This window comes from Suricata suricatta, chromosome 6 (assembly GCF_006229205.1).
Source record: "Suricata suricatta isolate VVHF042 chromosome 6, meerkat_22Aug2017_6uvM2_HiC, whole genome shotgun sequence".
Classification (NCBI taxonomy): domain Eukaryota; kingdom Metazoa; phylum Chordata; class Mammalia; order Carnivora; family Herpestidae; genus Suricata; species Suricata suricatta.
Window position 1 is genome coordinate 115,761,298 of NC_043705.1, and position 18,439 is coordinate 115,779,736.

At 37.3% G+C, this 18,439-nt stretch overlaps 1 protein-coding gene across 2 annotated transcripts; it reads right to left on the bottom strand.

The window, feature by feature from the left end:
• Nucleotides 1-1,304: 1,304 nt before the first annotated feature.
• On the bottom strand, nucleotides 1,305-14,360 carry FBXO4 (F-box protein 4). 2 transcript variants are annotated; one of them, XM_029940945.1, is made up of 7 exons: nucleotides 14,133-14,360; nucleotides 12,859-12,968; nucleotides 9,977-10,197; nucleotides 6,837-6,912; nucleotides 6,551-6,726; nucleotides 2,935-3,110; nucleotides 1,305-1,836 (listed from the first exon to the last, which is right to left on the bottom strand). In XM_029940945.1, exons 1-7 carry the CDS (start codon nucleotides 14,319-14,321, stop codon nucleotides 1,747-1,749), a joined length of 1,038 nt encoding a protein of 345 aa, XP_029796805.1. In that variant the 5' UTR covers nucleotides 14,322-14,360; the 3' UTR covers nucleotides 1,305-1,746. The 2 variants fall into 2 exon arrangements, with proteins under 2 accessions (XP_029796805.1, XP_029796804.1); XM_029940944.1 differs by having other exon boundaries at nucleotides 12,733-12,968.
• Nucleotides 14,361-18,439: the final 4,079 nt, after the last annotated feature.

An 18,439-nucleotide genomic window follows, 5' to 3' on the forward strand; every position in this document is an offset into this window, starting at 1 on the left:
AGCTCAGAGCTTGAAGCCTGTTTCAGATTCTGTGTTTCCCTCTCTCTGTCTCTGCCCTTCCAGATCATGTTCTGTCTCTCTCGCAAAAAATGAATAAACATAAAAAAATTTTTAAAAACCATTTTAACTGAATAATAAATACACAATATTTCAAAATGTGTTCATGCTGCTAAAGAGGGCTTAGGAGAAAATAGATAGCTTAAATACTTACTTAAAAAAATAATGAGAGTCAATAACCTAAATTTCTTTCTTAAAGAATAGAAATGGAAAAAAAAGGAATCACAAAAGAGAAAATGAAAGTTCAAAAAAATTTTAAAGCAGAAAAATAGAGATTAGAGCATAATCAATGAAATAATAAATAAATCAATAAAATCAAAAGGTGGTTAGTTGAGAATAAAATCAATAAAACTTTAGACAGACTGCTCAGGAAGAAAAATGACATAAATTACCAATATCAGAAATCAATGAGGTGACATACTACAAAAGGAAAATAAGAGGTCTACTTCAGGCATAAATAGCATAAGAGATTCCATGGAATTGCTCCCTCGAGAAACTGGAGAAAATTATTTTTAAAAAACCAACCATTTAAAGTCTCTGTAAATGATCCCCAAAGCATACAATAAATGAAGAAGTATTGTTTTTAAGAGTCTACTAAAACTCAGTAAGAACATAAAGTGTCTGGGATTTGAGCCAACACTTACTGCCTCTCCCTCTATATGGAAACTCCAATCTAGACTGTGGCATCCAAGGAAGCAGAACCATACTACCTACCTCTCCAAATTAGAGAAATACCCTCTCAGGAACAGGATGTTAGCATTTCCCATCTGTCCCCCAACTACCATGTTGCTGAAGCCAAGTTGTGGATGAGTTGTACCCAAGGCTACCTGTTTTGGAGCAGCACCCATTCACAGGTTGTAGGCTATATCTTGGGCACTGCACCCCTAATACTACTATGATTTTTTTTTAAATCCTAACCCTAATGCTAACCCAAATACTATGCTCTTTTTATTATAATCTTAAAATTCCTCAGTTCCAATGAGACGGGAAAGCTGTAACATTTCCTCTGCAAAGTGCAAGCAATTTGTGAGGAAATCTTATGACCATATCTTAATGGAATGTTTTCTGTAGGAGGATGAAATACAATTTGGCTTTAGAGCTTTATGAGCCTTCAAAGTTATTTGAAATAGCAAGAACTACCTAGAAAGTTCTTTTCATTTAATTAGTATTGAATATGTTACCAGGTTAATTTTCTACTGTTTTAGGAGAAAACCTAGAAGTTGTATTAAATGTAATTCTAATGAATATTCCAGCCTATAAGCAGTATATTTATTAAAAATACATAAAAATTTCTTTCTGATAACCAGTTAAAGATCCTTAAAAAGAACCTATAAAATTTGTTATTCTCCAACAGGGCAACCTTTGAACTGGAAAGAGAAGTCACAAGGAATGAGAGAAGTATAAACTTGTTTTTTCTAGAATTTAATATTTAAAAAAAGAAAATATAAAAGTTATCAAAAATCTTAAAGGGTTCATTTTGGGGCTAAATGCTAGCACTGAAGTTTTTTCTTATAATTGATTTAAGGAAAAAGTAAAAATTATGTAAAAAAACACAGGAGCTACAGCTAACCCAATATAAAGCCCATCAGCAAAAAGGTAGGACAAAATGAGCTGACCGAGCAAATATCCACAACACGACCTTACTAACAGGTTTCAAATGGTTTCAGTTCCCAAGGTCTAAAAGGAGGATCATCTTGCATGTTTAGATTCTACTTCTTCAAGAATCCACTGAATGCCATTCAAAAAACCAGTTAGAGTTTCAGCCTCTGTATCCTGGACCTATGAGCAGATAAGAGAGATCAGTGTAAGAAACTGAGTCCAAAATCTTATGATTAAAAGAAACATTTTTCTAGGTAATAAAAAAAGAATAGGGTTTAAAAAATCCCAATTAACTTTGGGTGAGTCATTCAAGTTGTCTCCTACGGAACTCAGATAAAAAATATCATCTGTGGGGCACCTGGGTTGCTTAGGTCATGATCTCACAATTCGTGGGTTTGAGCTCTCTCTCTCTCAAAAATAAATAAAACATTAAAAAAAAATAAAGGCCAAATTCTGAAAAGTTTTTTTAAAAAATATGATCATCCTTACATCTATACGTATCACAATGTGAGGCTTATTACTTATCTTGGAACTCAACTTTGGGAATGATAAGAACTATCATTTCTATGACTTGTTTATATATATCAGGAAAAACAATTTTTTCCTCCAAAGAATCCACTTCGAAAATTAAAACATTTTTGAAAGAATCTAGCTAGTCAGATGATAAATGTGATATCCAGTTGCAAAAATGTGTCTTTAAGACTGCCACTTTTCTTAATGGTAAGCTAAAACTCCCACCACTCAGGAAGGTATGCCTCTATCAGTTGTTTTTAAACTGTGTTCCAAAGAGTCTTCAGGGCTCTATGGAAGGTGTAGGGAGAGGAAGGAAGAAAATCTTCTAACTTTTTAAACATAAGCATTTCCAATTTTAATTTTTCTTTATTTTACCTAGAAGCTTTCATATAAGGTTTCATAAGAAAGGGTTTCATAATTAAAATAAAAATTGGAAAGAAACAATAAGATGGAATTTATATTTTTGATGACCCTTAAAGAATACATTCATATTTTTAAAAAAACATGATACTGACATTAAAAACAAAACAAAACAAAACAAAGGCCAACTGACATCTTACAGTATATGGTAGGAAAGGGAAGTAGAGAGCAAATGATCAGGGGAAGCTTACTGATACCAACTGAATACCTCCACTGATTAAGCCATTAAAACTAACTTTAGAACATGATTTCATGAAAGAGAATGAGTAGGAAAGAATAAAATCAAATAGTGAATAGTGAAAAATAAAAATAAGATTTTTCTCACCAGAGAAAATAAGACCTTACCATCCATGGGTGGTTTAGATGATTTAGACGCAGCTCATGAGCCAAATAAAAACAGGGCATTCTTTTTACATTTGCTTGAGAAATACAAGATAAAACCAGTATAGGTCTTCCTGAAGATCCAAAAGCTGGATCTGTCATTGCCGTAATACGAGAAAATTCATCTTGCCATTCATGTCCTAAAGAATGTAGTCAAAACCCTTAATTTGCATTACTTATAGTGATTTTTAAAATAAACAAAATAAGAAAATAAAAACAAACTCCCAAGATCCACACATAATAAATTGCCTCTATTGCTCTTTATTTACAGCTGTTCACTTACTGATCTGTCATAAAATTACATTAAGTAGCCTTCAAGAATAGGAATTTTGGTGATACTAGAGGGAAAAATAGTCATAGTACCATTCAGATGTCTTTATAGTTTTTAAAAACAAAAATACTTTGATATAGATATTCCTCTCACAAATTTTGTAGCTTTAACTACTCTTTTCCTCAAAGGCCTTAGTTTAAACAATTTAAACATAGAGCTGGGTCTAGCTCTTTATTCAAACTAGCAATCTCTGCCTCTCTTTGGACGGTATAAATCATTGACATTGTGAAGGAGTCAAAATTCTAAAAGGACCCCCAATGATTGACACCCTTGTATAATCTCTTAGCCTTTAAATGTGGGAGGAATCTAGAATCAGTGATGGGATATCACCGCCCTGAGTAGGCTACATTATAAGATACATATGATTTCAAGAATGAGACAGCATCCTCAATGAGGCTGACCTAAGAGAATAGATGAGGTTCTCTTGGTGAAAAAGATTCTCTATTGCTGGATCTGAAGACAAGAGAGAGTCACAAGGCAAGAAATGAAGATTGTTTCTAAAAGCTGACAACAGCCTGCAGCTGATAGTAAGAAAACATAAAGTTCAGTCCTACAACAGTAAGGAACTGAATTCAGCCAATAATTTTAGTGAGTTAGAAAGCAGATTCTTCCCCAGAGCCACCAGAAAGTGATGCAACCCACCTGACCCTGATTTCATCCTGTAAGACCCTAAGCTGAGGACCCAGCCATGCTGTGCTGACTTCTGATATAGAGAACGATACGCTGATAGACAGGTGGTGTTTTAAGCCACTAGGTTGGAGGGGATTTGTTATATATTAATAAAAAATGAATAAACATTTAATGTAATTATCAGCAGGGTGCATTTAAATCTATCATAGATCTCTTAGATTTTCGCTTGTCCCAACTGTTCTTTGTTCTTTTTCCCTACCTTCTTTGGACTGCATTTTGTAAAGATTCCATTTTATCTTAACTACTGAGTTATTTAACTGTACCCTCTCTCACACTTTTTTTAGTGGCTGCTCAAGGATTTACAATGTACATTTTTAACTTGTAACAGTCTACTCTAGACACTATTATACAACTTTACATATAGGAGAACCTTGTACCAATGTATTTCCATTTGTTCTCTTCCATGCGGTTTGTATTATTATATATTTTACTTAAAAATACCACATAGCCACAATACATTATCATTATTTTTCTTTTACATAATTATAAAAAAGTTAGATTAAGGAAAAAAAATACATATAGCTATATTGTTTCCATCCCAGGGCTCCTCTTTTTTTTTTTTTAAGATCCAATTTTCAGTTGGTGTCACAGCCTTCTGCCTGAAGAGCTTTCTTTAATATTTCTTGCAATGCAAATCTTCTGATAATAATGAACTTTCTCAGGTTTTGTCTGAAAGTCTTGATTCTGCCTTCATTTTTGAAAGATATCTTTATTGGATGTAAGATTTTCCCTGTTTTGCAATACTATAAAGATTTCCCTTCACTGCCTTCAGCAATTCTTTCAGGAATTCTCAGTCTTTATCTTTGGCCCTCTCTATGTATGCTTCCTTTTGCTTTTGCTGCCTTCAAGATAATCTCTTAGTCTTAGGTTTTCATCATTTTGGCTATAATGTATCTAAATGTATTTTTTATATATGTATTATTTAATTAATTTGTTTGTAGTTCTCTGAGTATCTTGGATCTATAGTCTGTTGTCTTTCAGTAATTTTGAAATATATTTGGCCATTATCCATTCAAAAATTTCTTTTTCCTTGTTTTCTTTCTTCATGTTTTGGGACTGAAATTACATGAGTTAGATCAGGGATTAGCGTACTATATTTTATGGATCTACTTTTATAAGTACAATTTTTTTCTAAAACAGTCATGCCCATTCACTTTAAGTTCCCTATGGTTACTTTTGCACTCTAACAGCTAAGCTGAGTTAGCTGTGAGAGACCACATGGCTTACACCCGTAATATATTTACTATCTGGCCCCTTGAGAAAAAGTATGCTGACCCCTCAGTTGTTTCCCTTGATGGGTTCCCCCAGTTCTTAGATGCTCTGTTCCCCACTCCTACTCTTTTCTCTGTGTTTTACTTTGGATAATTTCAATTAGTTTATCTTCATGTTCACCAAAGGTTTCTTTTGCTGATAAATCCATTGAGGAAACTGTTCACCTGTTTCTTGTTCACCTGTTATATATTCATATTTAGCATCCCCATTTTATGTTCTCATAACTTCCTCTCTCTGCTGAAAATCCCTATCTGTTCACACATACTTTCCACTTTCTCCACTAGATATTAATATTAATCATAGTTATTTTAATGTCCCTGAGAGTGTCAACATCTGGGTCATCTCTGGGTCTGATTCCACTGATTGCTTTGTCTCTGGACAATGGGTCTTTTCATTTTTGTGTGTGTGTGTGTGTCTTATAATTTTCAATTTAATGGTAAATGTTTTATGTAGAAGAACAGTAGAGACAGAGGTGAAGAAAATCTCTTCCCAGAAATGGGCATGCCGCTTCTTCTGTTAGGTCACTAATGCAGTGGGTTTCCAACTAGTCAGTAGGTGAGCTGGACTTAGCTTTTGTTGCTGTGGTTAACTTCAGTGCACCATAACGTTAAATTCGTTCAGTAGTTGGGTGGCTCCCGCTACCTTGTTCCGAGTGAGAACAGTGTATTATATATTCATGCCCTACCATATTCACAAAAGATTTTGGAGAAAAAATGTAATACTGGCTTGTGCCCAATAATACTCTGATTTCATGCCTAAACAACAATGTGAAGGGTAATTATTCCGAATACATAGAAAGTATTCTTAACTAATCTACTTAAATACTCCACCCCACACATCTCTCTACTATCTGGACAATTAAAACAAAGGTAAACGTTTTCAGTTATCTGTATAAATTATTTGAACAAAGCCAGAAGTAGACAAAACATCAATAACAAGCACAGAACATACAACAAAGAAATACTATGTAGTTATAGCATCAAACTTTGATATGCATCAAAATTCTGTAGGTGCTTATTAAAAAAACAGATGCCCAAGAACCAACCCAAATCTATGAATTAAAATCCATCAGAATAGGAATCAAGCAGGTATGTTTTTAACAAACTGCCCAGATGATCTGAATGCATATCAAAGTTTGAAAGTCCACTATTAACGGTAATGGTCATAGAATCATATTTTTTAAATTAACCATTATAAAGAAGCCACAGTAAAGCCTAAAAATGCCTTTTCTTATTTGCTTTGCAAAAATAAAATGTGCTCTTAAAAAGGAGGTAAGATAATGCTTACTTTTATGAGCTTCAGCATTTGCAACATAGATGAATCCATCAACAACTTCACACACCTTCTGAATTTGTGGAATTACACTATACCGGCTTCCTTGCTGATCATCTCCTTCATTCTGTAGACTGAACATCTTGTTAACCGCACTTGTATGCTCTTCTCTTGCTCTATCTCTTTCCTTTCTATAAGAAAAATGTAAACATAAAACATAAACAAATACTAAGCAGGCTCCATCCCCCTAAAGTATCCAAGTCCTGATGCCTCAGGTAGGCCACCAAGTAGGCAGCCTTACCTGGTAGTGGAATATAATATCAGGATGTTGAATTTATGTTGGTTGCTCAACTGAAAACTGACTCCTGATCCAATACCTAAAGAAGAAAATTACAGTTATCAAAACAAGACATTAAAAAATATAGAAAAACATCAGATTGAAAAAAATTACCCAGTGCAAGCAAAATGAGCAACTAAAAACTCCATGACAAGTTACACATAGCTTTGGAATAAAATATCTGTGTTGAAGAAAAGATGCTGTATGTAATTTTCATTTACATGGCAATAAAAATATGGATAAATAAAGAACTGCTATGCTTGTAGCATTCATTTTTGTGTCAACATATCAGTAGCAGCTGCATCATAGCAGCTAAAAGCTACTAATATTTATCCTCAAGACTAAGACTCATTTTCCAATTTTTATGTTTCTCATTAGTCATATACTCCATGTATACATTCAGTGAAATGGCCTTTTCCTCCTTCTGAAAATGTTTTTAAATTCATGAGGAGTCATAGATATCACCTCAGAAAATTGAGGAAATATGCAGATACTGAAATTTGGAATTAGACTTGGGTTATAATCCTAAATTTGCAACACATTACCGTATTTTGTGAGCCTCAGTTTTGACATCAAAATACAGAAATAATACATACTTCCCCGAGATATTGTAAGCATTAAATGAGACTGTATATGTAAAACTCCTAGTAGTGTGATACTAAATATCAGCTTCTTACTACGTTCACCTGAATTATTTAACATTGTTATTTGTCCTTCTTTCTTAAAATCTTCCCTTCTTTGGCTGTGTTAACACTCAGGAGCCGATTTTCTTTTTTGCATCATGAAAAGATCCTTCTTCCTTCCATGACTCTATTTCCTTTTGCTATATAAATGTTCTTTTCTATTTGTCTACTTCTCTCCATCCTCACCCCCTCCTGTTAGTCTAAATTATCACACCCCTCACCTGGACTTTTGCAGTCACTTTTAACCAGTCCTCTACATCCACTTTTGCCCCCTACTGTCCATTCTTCTGACAGCACCTGGAGAGATGGCTTTAAAATGCCATCACTCTTCAAAACACCTGGAGAGATGGCTTCAAAGCCATCGCTCTTCAAAAACAACTTAATATAATCTCACCTTTACTTTCCTCTTTAGGACAACTCCACCTTTCATATTTTTGATTCCTGAATTACAGCCAATCTAATTGCTTAAATAAACCTGCCATGCCTTCCTGTGTCACCATTCCTGGCAACACATGTACAGAGATCTGGGCGGCTGAGACTGCAAGCATGACCCTAGTCCTCTGGCCACCAGGTCTGCTATAGAAATTTCCCAAAGAGATACCCAGAGATCACAGAAACAAATTTTACTATATCTGATCTACTATATCTCTGACCTCACAGCCTTATCTGAAACTGGCCTGCTCTTAAGTGCTGCTTCTCTTGAAGACTCTCACGTAACAAAATTGCTTATTCTCTCACATCTCAGAGTAAAAAGGTGGAGTCAATGTTCTCTTTACTCCTCACTTCCATGTCCTAGTACTCACTAACTCTTTTCAAAACTTCATCTCTTTCTGGACACACCGTTCAGTTGCAGTACCATCTCGCCTTCCTCAGCCTCATCATTTATGAATCTCCTTTTGACAACCCTTTCCTCTAAACATTCACTGAATATCTCAGCACCTGGTTCACAATATTCCCCTCTTTACTCAGAAACTTCCAAATCCATACAGATACTGTATGATACCTAAATCTCGATTTCTAACCCAGATCTTACTCTTGAGATCTGGATGCATAGAGTAATCTACTGTCCTTTGTTCATTCACTCATCAAATATATATATTGAGTGTCTACTACATGCCTGACACCAAAACACAGCCAAGAATAAAGCTAGCCTCCTCTAATGGAGCTTCCATTCAAGTGGATTGCTCATAGCGGGCATCTCTATTTGTATCTCTCAGAGTTATCAAAGTCAGCATATTCCAAAGAGTAGCTGTCATTCTCCCTATACAGATCTCTCAAGAAAGTTTCTTTTCCTCCTCCTGTGTTTCCTTATCCTAGTGAATGGCACCATCATCCAATATGAAAACTACATCGGAATATATAACCACTGCTAATACATCCTCAGTCAACACGGTATCCTTCACATTTTTTTCACAGTATTGTAGTGGTTTCTTAATGGGTCTCCATGTCTTTTTGGCCTCTTCTAATCAATTTTCCACTTAGGAGCTGGATCTTTCTCAAATGCAATCTTGATCATCTTACTCCTCTGCTTAAAATCTTTCAACAGCTCCCAAATGCTTAAGAATGACATACACGTGTCTTCTCACGTAGCCCCACTCTAGACACACAGAGCTACTTGAAAGTGTCACATGTACCCAGATTTCTGTGCTTTTAGGAATGTAGTTCTCACTGCTCATAATACTTTTACCCCTTATTTTAATGGCCTACTTGAATTCATCTTAATGACTCAAACAAGGCATCCTGTTCAACACAGAGCCTTCTTTGACTCTTATCTTTCTACCCAGGAGGCTAATTACACCATATTCTACTCAGCTGCATATCTGTCTCTGCCCTTACCTAGACTAAGTATCTTAGGGCAGACAAAGATTTCTGATGTTTGTTTTAAATCTCTGCACCTCTAGCATCTAATAGGTGCTCTCACTAAATGAATGAGCAAAGCATTAGCTAGATTATCCTGTTATGTATGTTTATTGTATCTCCTGCTTGCCAACTAACTACATGGTTACTGTTTTCATAGAAAGAAGAGGAAGGTATTGAGCTCTTTTTAAAAATTCCAAAGTATATCAAAGTACCCTGCACTAAGTAGATTCTGAATGGTTTTTGCTGTTAACATTCTTTTAAAATATGATAAACACTGTACAAACATCTTGATAACATATAACCCACTTTCATATAATCTTATATTCTGGATTACACAAACTTTAGATAGGAAAAGCTCACCTCTCATAAAAACGTAAATCAATTCTTTCAATCCATTGGAACTGGTGGATGGGGGCGGGGGAGGCTCCTATTCACCAAATTACTATTACTTCATTATATCAAAGATGTAATTAATTAAAAATTAATTTCTTATTATTCAACATAAATGTCAAGCTCAAAGTGCTTTAATTATTATATACTATAGATTAACATGAAAATTACCATCAATCTGCCTCTGAGGCAAGCCAGCTGTTGGGCAAAGTTCCTCTGAAGACATCAAGCTCAACACCAAAGATGTATTCAGTTCTTCCAAACCTGGTCCAAACATAGCAAACCGTGGTTCATTCTGAATGATCAATGAGTGTAAAAATGACGTGACAGCTCCATACACAGGACGAGTAGATTTCAAGGGTCTTCTTGTATATGGACAGCACATTTTATAGCTGTATAAAATTGTCACAATTAGAAAATTAAGATAGAAAAAAATTTAGCCAGTTCATTCAACAATATATACTTTATTGAGAACCTGATAAACATAAGAGATACACTAATTATATAGCTACAATCTTCATGAAGGGACAGACACCATTATAATGGCTGAATGCCATGACCAAAAAAGCAAAGGTGCTCTGGGAATCGAAGTCGTCCAGAAGCTGAGACAGTTTTCCCCAGGAAGTGGTTACTTACTGTCTAATCTTTCATTTAGATTTTTTCTCATGGAACACTTGGTCTAACATTTGTTGCAGCTGTAAAAATGCACTAAATTGAGTAGTGAGTCTCAGCCTTTCTTGTCAGGAATTTTTGTCATTACAACTGGGGGTCAGTGGGTGGTACTACTAGTGAACAGAGGTAAAGGATGCTGCTAAACATCCTACAGTGCACAGGACAACTGGTCTAAACACCTGGTGTGAAATGTCAGTAGTGCCAAGATTGAAAATCCCCACACTGAAGATAAACTACATGGATAATTAGCATACATACCTCTAGAGGTAAAAAAAAAAAAAAAAAAAAAAGAACGAAAAGGAAAAAATTACTAAAGCCACCAATATAATCAAATTTCTTAAATACTCTTATTAACAGCCTCTAATGTAACAGTTTAGCAAGTGTTAAATACACACAGAAGCTCAAATGTTTTTTATGGATAACCTAGCCAACTAAGAATCATGTGAAGAAAACAACTCTGTTTCTCTCAATAGCTATAAATTTCTAAATTAGCAATTCTACATGTTAGCAAAAACATACTATTAAAACACAGTATCCAAATCAAAATAAAACCTAAATCCCTTTAACTAAATCAAGCTGGTTAAGAAAATCAGTAACCTAACTAGATAATGATCTTTATTTAGGAATCTTGTAATTCAAGAAGGAAAAAGAAATCTACCTTGAGGCTAGGTAGATCTGGCCAAGCCTCACAACTTTATTTGTATAAGCCACTATAGTCTGAATGTGAGAGACTACTGAATACTGAAAATCAACAGGGAGGGAGAGGGGGGAAAGGGATGATGGTCATGGAGGAGGGCACTTGTGGGGAGAAGCACTGGGTGTTATATGGAAACCAATTTGACAATAAACTATTATTTTAAAAATAATAATAAAAAATAAAATCTGAATTATTTGAGCAATAACAATTAACCCAGGGTTGTAAGGATCAGATATTAACTTATAGATTAAGAAACAAAATAAATGAACAAAAGAGACAAACCAAAAAAACAGACTTTTAAATACAGAGAACAAACTGGTATTTTGCAGAGGGAAGGCTGTAGGGGGGACCAGTGATATAAAGGGTTTTAAGAGTACACATATCAAGAAGAGCACTGAAAAATGCATAGAACTGTTGAATCATTATATTGTACACCTGCAACTAATATAACACTGTATGTTAATTATACTTTTAAAAAACCCACTTTATATGATCACAAATGGTAGTTACCATGACTATTACTATTCCTGGGGAAAATTTGGTTTTACAGCATGATATATTTGATGCTAAGGTTGGTTGTGGAACAATGTAGAAATAACAACTAGCCAAGTCAGGGTACAGTAGCACTAACTGAAATTATATATAACATAACACCCACATTTTAATCAAGTAGCCTTATAAGACTTAGCATCTACACCGGAATAAGGAAAGATCTGAATAACTTTAAAAAAATGAAAAAAATCCTATATCTAGCTACTAAAATCTTTACCTTAAACACAAATATCTTTTAATTTTATTACCATGCCTTAAATTTGGGGCCCTCAACAAAATAGGTTATATCCAGACCCAATGACACTGTATGTTTAAGGCAGCATGCTAGGATTCCAATCAGAACAGCCCCTTCTAAGGTATGCGACCTCAGGCAAATCCATAACCATCGGGAACCTCAATTCCACATCCATAACACAAGGATAATACCTTCTTTATTGTGTGAAAATTATGTTAAGTAAACATACAAAAAGCACCCCCATAGAATCCAATGCACCACTACTACTACTACTACTATTAATGCTCTCAGTTACATGATATTTAAAAGTGTCAGGGCTTTTGGGTGAAAACAAAATCTCATTTCCCAGAACCCTGAGAATGTTTTTCTTCCCTGCTAAAGAACTGGTCTCTGATTGCTGATCATTCCTTCTTTGGACACAGAAAAGTATTTAGGATTTAACAGTGATCTAAGAAATAACAATTTAAAAAGTTACTTAACAAAATAAGTATCCTAAGGATAATGAAAATTTTAAGAAGTGTTTACGTCTTGGCATATGAACTGTCAACTGTTATTCAGATACTCCAGTGTCAGGTACCACAGGCAAATAACAAAATGTGAAAACTGAATGGGTCCTATGAAGGAAGTCATTTAACTTAATCCCGAATTTTTACAAAAGAACACTTAGACCCAAATTCCATGAAACAAATTAGTGGCAGAGCAAAGACTAAGTTAGACTATTGACTTGCAGTCAAATATAATACCTTCTTTTTAATTCATAAAACTACTTACACTGCCATGTAGTCAAAAAATGCACCATCAGTGACCTCTGATATAGGCTTTCTTAAGATTTCTAGATCTGGAAGAGACTTCCAGTCAACAGAAGACCAAGAAGGAAGATCCCGCAGCAGAAAATACCTCCACAGAATTGGATCTCGTACAGTTTCATTCCAATAATGGCTTGTACTTCCCAACTGACACAGATCATGAGGTGAGAGAAATGACAAAATATATAGCTGTACATCAATCTGAAATGGAAACAGCAAACAGGTGAAAGGCATGAAAAATGTATCCTGGAAAACTGTTTCCGGATAATAAATTATAAAATACCAAGTAATTATTTTACTATGTTAGGAAATCAAAGGTCAACCGAAGAGTCTTTTTAATGCTTCTATCATGATAAATTACACAAAATAATTACACTAGAAAACCAAAGGTCAATTTGTCAGTATTTTTAATAATGAAATCTATAATTCTGAAGTTATCTTCCTGCCGTCAATAACGGTACTTAATTTCCGACACAATGAAATAATTCATTTTGCAAGCAAAATAACCAGATCCTTAATTTCTCCTGATGGATATTTTGCCACACCGGTCATTTGAACAAATTACTTAAAGAAAGAATCTAGCCTACAAAATAAAATCTTTATCAAGAGGACAAACTGCTGATCTTGCGTTAGATCAAAGACTAAATCTGTCATCTGAACTCCTCCATAGCATCTATTATTTCAAAGAAGCTCTAGGAAAGGCAGAACCCTGGAGGCATTCTAAGCCTGCAGTTTTCAATTTCTGAGAGATGTCAGAGGGAGGTGTGAAGGGTTCAGCTGAGACACGGAATTTAATAATTTCTAAGAAATTTCTCGCCTCTCCATTTCCCCGTCTGCCTACAATAGATGAGGTGCTCTTAGCTTCTTCTCAGTGGAGCATGCGCGCTGGTACTTGAACGAGGCGGGGAGAGAAGAGCCACGGTGTCCTCGCAGTGTTGGGGGGGGTCTCCCCGGTGTTCTGACACACTGAACGGAGAGGCACGCGGCTGAGAACACCGTCGCTGCAGGCTTCCCCGGGCTGCCCGGAGGGTCGGGCGCGGTCTCTCTTTTTCCTGAAGGCCCTTCTGGAGGTTCTAGTACCAACACTTGTTTTGCGGGGCAGAAGACGAGGATGAGCCGGCGGGTGACCGGGGCGCCCCCTGACGGCGAGTTTCGATGCGACCATCGGTCCCGCTGCGGAGCACCAAAGGTCAACGCCTCAGTGTCTCAGGTCAACTGTTACTCCCAGGTGACCACACGGCCCGGAAGGGCTGCAGGACGGGACAGACCCAGACCTGGGCGCGGCGAGGCCCCAGGGGCCGCCCGAGCAGGGCGCCCCTCCCGCCCCGACCCCTCGGTCCTCCGCGGCCCGCAGCCGCCACTCACCGGCAGCCGGGTCAGGCTACTGGCCTCCTCGTCCGCCTCCTCTTCGGAGGCCCTCGGCGCTGCCCTGTCTTTGGCCACCGACTGCCAGAAGTTCCTCCAGCCGCTGAGGATGGCGGCCTCCAGCCGGCTCCAGTCGGGATGGTGCGGCTGAGGGGAGCTGCCTCCGCGGCGTGGCTCGCTTCCCGCCATGGCCGCCGACGCCGCACGTGACGCGCCGCAGGGTCACGCGCGCGCGTCCTCCTCCCGGCGGCTCGCCTCCCGCCTGGTGCCTCGAGCCTGGCTCCTTCCACGTCTCCCCGCGGGCAGCTTCCGCACCCGGAGGGGAACTGAGACGTGGCCCAGTGGGTGCTGGTTCGAACCGAGCCTGAAGCTCCCGCCCATTCACTTCAGACCTCCGCCCTCAGCCTTGCTAACCTCAGTCACAGGAAATCTGTCGGCCCCGTTGTAACTTGGTTACGTTCCGTCTGGGACCCAGTTACACCTCATCTGGGCCTAGGTGATCCCTATTCAATAGATGGCTCTCTTCCGCTATCTTAGGCATAATAACCAGTTCCTTCCTTCTCAGCACTGCTGTGCTAGGTGTGAAGGATTTTTGTTTGGTTTTCAGTCTCTGATTTACTGTTTGTGTTCTTGGGGATGAGCAGAAATGAGAGTAGAGAGGTGGTCAGGGGCCCAATCATGAAAGACCTTATGCCAAGGTGAGGAGTCCATATTCTCTACTTAAAAATATAGGTACATGTAAAAATTCCTGAAGGTAGGCATCTCATAAAAGGGCTAGTATAAGAGGAGACGCCATATACCTCTGAAAACTGTTGCCTGACTACTGAAAACTGAAGCCAGATACTATTGAAATCCAGCGAATGAGTGTTTTTTAAGCTGTCAAAACAGTTGTCCATTTTACTCACTTTGTCCAGCCTTACTTTGAAAGGTCTATACCGTGTTATACCACATTACAAGGTATTAAACAACAAAAATTCAACTGAGTAATTTAAAAGATAAAATTGGCTTTATGGCACAATTCTTGAATATGGAAGCATCCCAACTAGCAAATGGAAAGGAGCTCTCTTGAGCTGCAGGAAAAGTAAGGTTTTTGAAAGGCAGAGTGGGGCGGTGGTGGTGCCTGGCTGACTGAGTCAGTGGAGCATGAGACCCTTGATCTTGGGTGTAGAGAGGAGACAAAAATCATTAAAGGCAAAAAGGAATGGAAAAAAAGGAAATTATTGGCAAAAAGTAAACTGTTGTTGACAAGGTCATCCTCCTAAGGGGAATGGAAGAGGTCTATCCGGAAATTTCCTAGTGCTGGCCAGGGATTCCTTGTTGACTGGTTAAAGGTTAGTTACATTCCTCAGTGGCTGAAACTGCAAGTAGGTTAGGTTTTGGTTTGCTGAAGAGGGGCCCTTCAAGGAAAAGATTCCATCTGGGGTTTGTGGTTTTCTTTTCAACAAGGGTAACCTATTATATTGAACTGACTATGGTCTCTATTGGTAAGAAGGACACAAATACTTATTTAGTACTATGTCATTCATTTTCAAAAAATTACTTCAATCTAATCCAAAAATTACTCTGCTCAAAAGCTAGATCTGTTTCTTAAAGGATAATTTCAATCTAATGTAAAAATATATAATTTTAAGGCTCTAGGATTATTCAATAAAAAACAAGATAGCATTATCTGTTATACCATGCAACAAGAAAAATATACCCCATTCAAAATAATCCAGTGGCTTTAAAATTCCATTCTTGAGAATGGACATAATAAATGAATCTCTACATAATCTGACTTAACTCATTGTCAACCAATAGTTGCTTACAATATCCAGGACCTGCAACTCTCCATTCTTTTTGGGAAGACATCAAACACAGAAATTCTAAATTTCACAATCAACCTCTGGCCACCGTTGCATTATCTCAAAGTATTCTCTCACACATAACCCAAAAGACCTGTTGAAAAGTTAACCCTGCTTTTTTTAGTGTTCAAACTAGAACGCAGGATCGACAACTTCATAAAATTATTAAAGTCTATAAGGAACATGTTAAGCTACAGGGAACATATATGCAAGTTGTGTGTATGTGTACAAATATTTTAAAACATAATTATATTTAACAATATACATTCACCTCTCACACACACTGTCCCCTCATATATACTAAGCAGAGTGTTTAATGCTTAATAATGGACACGATACGTACTGGCTTGAATTTACACTTCAGAAGTAAATATCCAGGGATCTAAATCTCAAATAACAGAAATCTGATAAAACCTGATAACTTAGGTTCTGTGAGATCTGAATTTAACATTTCATTACTTTCTTGCATGCTGTTGCTAATGGCCAATAAGCAATCTGACTGCAAGCTTACTTCTGTGAGGTTGTCCATACAAAATAACTATGAACTGATTAACCATATGGCATTTCTTCTCCCTCTCTAGGAGCAGGAAAGAACTAGCACAAGAAAAAAAAATGTGTATCAGTTCAAGTACTAAAATAGTTCTCAACTTTTACAAAGAAGTGTGAGCACTTATAAATGTATGGGTTATAATTTTTTAATTGTGAAAACTATTACTGAGAGTAGATAATGTAATCCCATGTGTCCCCTAGCTGATTCAAGTCACCAGTTTATCAATCTTGCTCCCTCACCATCTCCACCCAATGCACACATCCCCAAATCAAGATTATTCTTAAGCAAATCCTAGATATATCATTCATCACTAAATATCTTAGTATAGGTCTCTAAGTATTAAGGTAACTTTTCGTAAACATAAGCACTGTACCATTATTGTCTTAGCCAAAGCCAGGTCCCTGCGCTCTCGTCCCTGGCGTTAGGCTGTACCTTGTCGCGGGTCCTTGATCCTGAGGGAGGGAGAGAAAACAGGGCAGGAGGGAGACGCAGAGAGTGAAGACACAACACACGGTTTCCGATCAAGCCTCTCTCATTTATTAAGAAAATAATTCCTCTTATATAGGATTTGGGGGCGGAGAACTGACCCGGGTAGGTTGCCAGGTAACAGAGTCAAATGAATATTAGAGAAAGGGAAAAAACCGAAAACGAAACTCCAAACTCCAGACGCAGCATCAAAGGGAAGACTAGCGTCTGCAAATGCTGGGGAGGGGAAGCTTAACGCTGCATGCCCCTGCATGCCCGAAATGTGGTTTGATCCTTTGTGCACCTTGGCCATTCTACGTCTGGCCCAGCATGACCAACGCCGAAATCTTGGACCAGGAAATGGCACTCTCCAGCCTCCAGATGCAGATCTTGCTTTTTGGTTGCTCCCTGGAGAGCGATATATCCTTGCCTGAGGCAGCCAAAAGCTAGGTGGCTCCCAACACATTATCACCAAATATCTGGTCAGGGCTTAACTTCCTCACCTGCCTCAAATATATATATTTATTTAATCTATATTTTGCAATTGGCTTCTTTAAATCATGACCCAAACAAGATCCACATGTTACATTTGGTTGATATACCCTAAAACTTGTTTATTCTATAGGTTCCCTCTCCTTTATTTTTACTTGCAACTATTAAAGAAACCAGATTGGTCTTTCTAGACTTCCAGGACCACATTCTGGGCTTTCCTGAAGGCATTCAATGGGGTCTTTAACCCATTCCTCTAAGGCTTGATCAAATTTAGGTAGGTTTTGCAAAATATTTCTTCTAAGTGGTATTCTGTACTCAAATTGTCATTCTCATTTTCTAATGTTCAATGATTATTGTTTATAAGTTGTGAGGTAGTACTATTCTAATTTGATGATTTCCCTGATTAGACGATTAAATAAAAGTTGTCCCTTATCGACCATTTGAATGTCCCGCCCATGATAGAGAATCAGCCTCATCTCCAGGGAACCCTGGTTCATTGGGGGTTTTTTGTTTTTGTTTTAAGTTTATTTATTTATTGGGGGGAGGGGAGGCAGAGAAAGGGAGAGAATCCCAAGTGGCTCGAACTCACAAACTGTGAGATATGACCTGAGCTGAAAGCAAGAGTCAGGTGCTTAAGCAACAGAGCCACCCAGGCGCCCCAGAGCCCTGGTTCATTTTAACATGAAATGGTATTTGGATATTTGAGAAAATAAGAGTTCATACTGTTATTTTCTATTCAACTTCAAAATTATAGAATTTTTACTTACTTTCTTTGATTGCAATTTAGTCTCTTTTCCCTTGCACTGAAAATCTGCATTTCTAATGATATCAGCACAGTTATTAAAACTATAATTACTGAGGAGTTTGATTTCTTCACAGTCCTTAGGGATATCCCCTAGAGGAATGCAAATTATTGTTCTTTAAAAATAATTGAAATATTACTGTGTAGTTAAGCC

Bases quoted from the DNA above. Each gene is read 5' to 3' on its own strand.
- FBXO4 (XM_029940944.1), bottom strand. From the start codon at position 14,321: ATGGCGGGAAGCGAGCCACGCCGCGGAGGCAGCTCCCCTCAGCCGCAC. The intron at 12,969-14,132 runs GTGAGTGGCGGC...TTTCCATTTCAG, and splicing joins GTAGCCTGACCCGGCTGCCG to ATTGATGTACAGCTATATAT. The intron at 1,837-2,934 runs GTAAGGTCTTAT...ATCTGCTCATAG, and splicing joins ATCTAAACCACCCATGGATG to GTCCAGGATACAGAGGCTGA.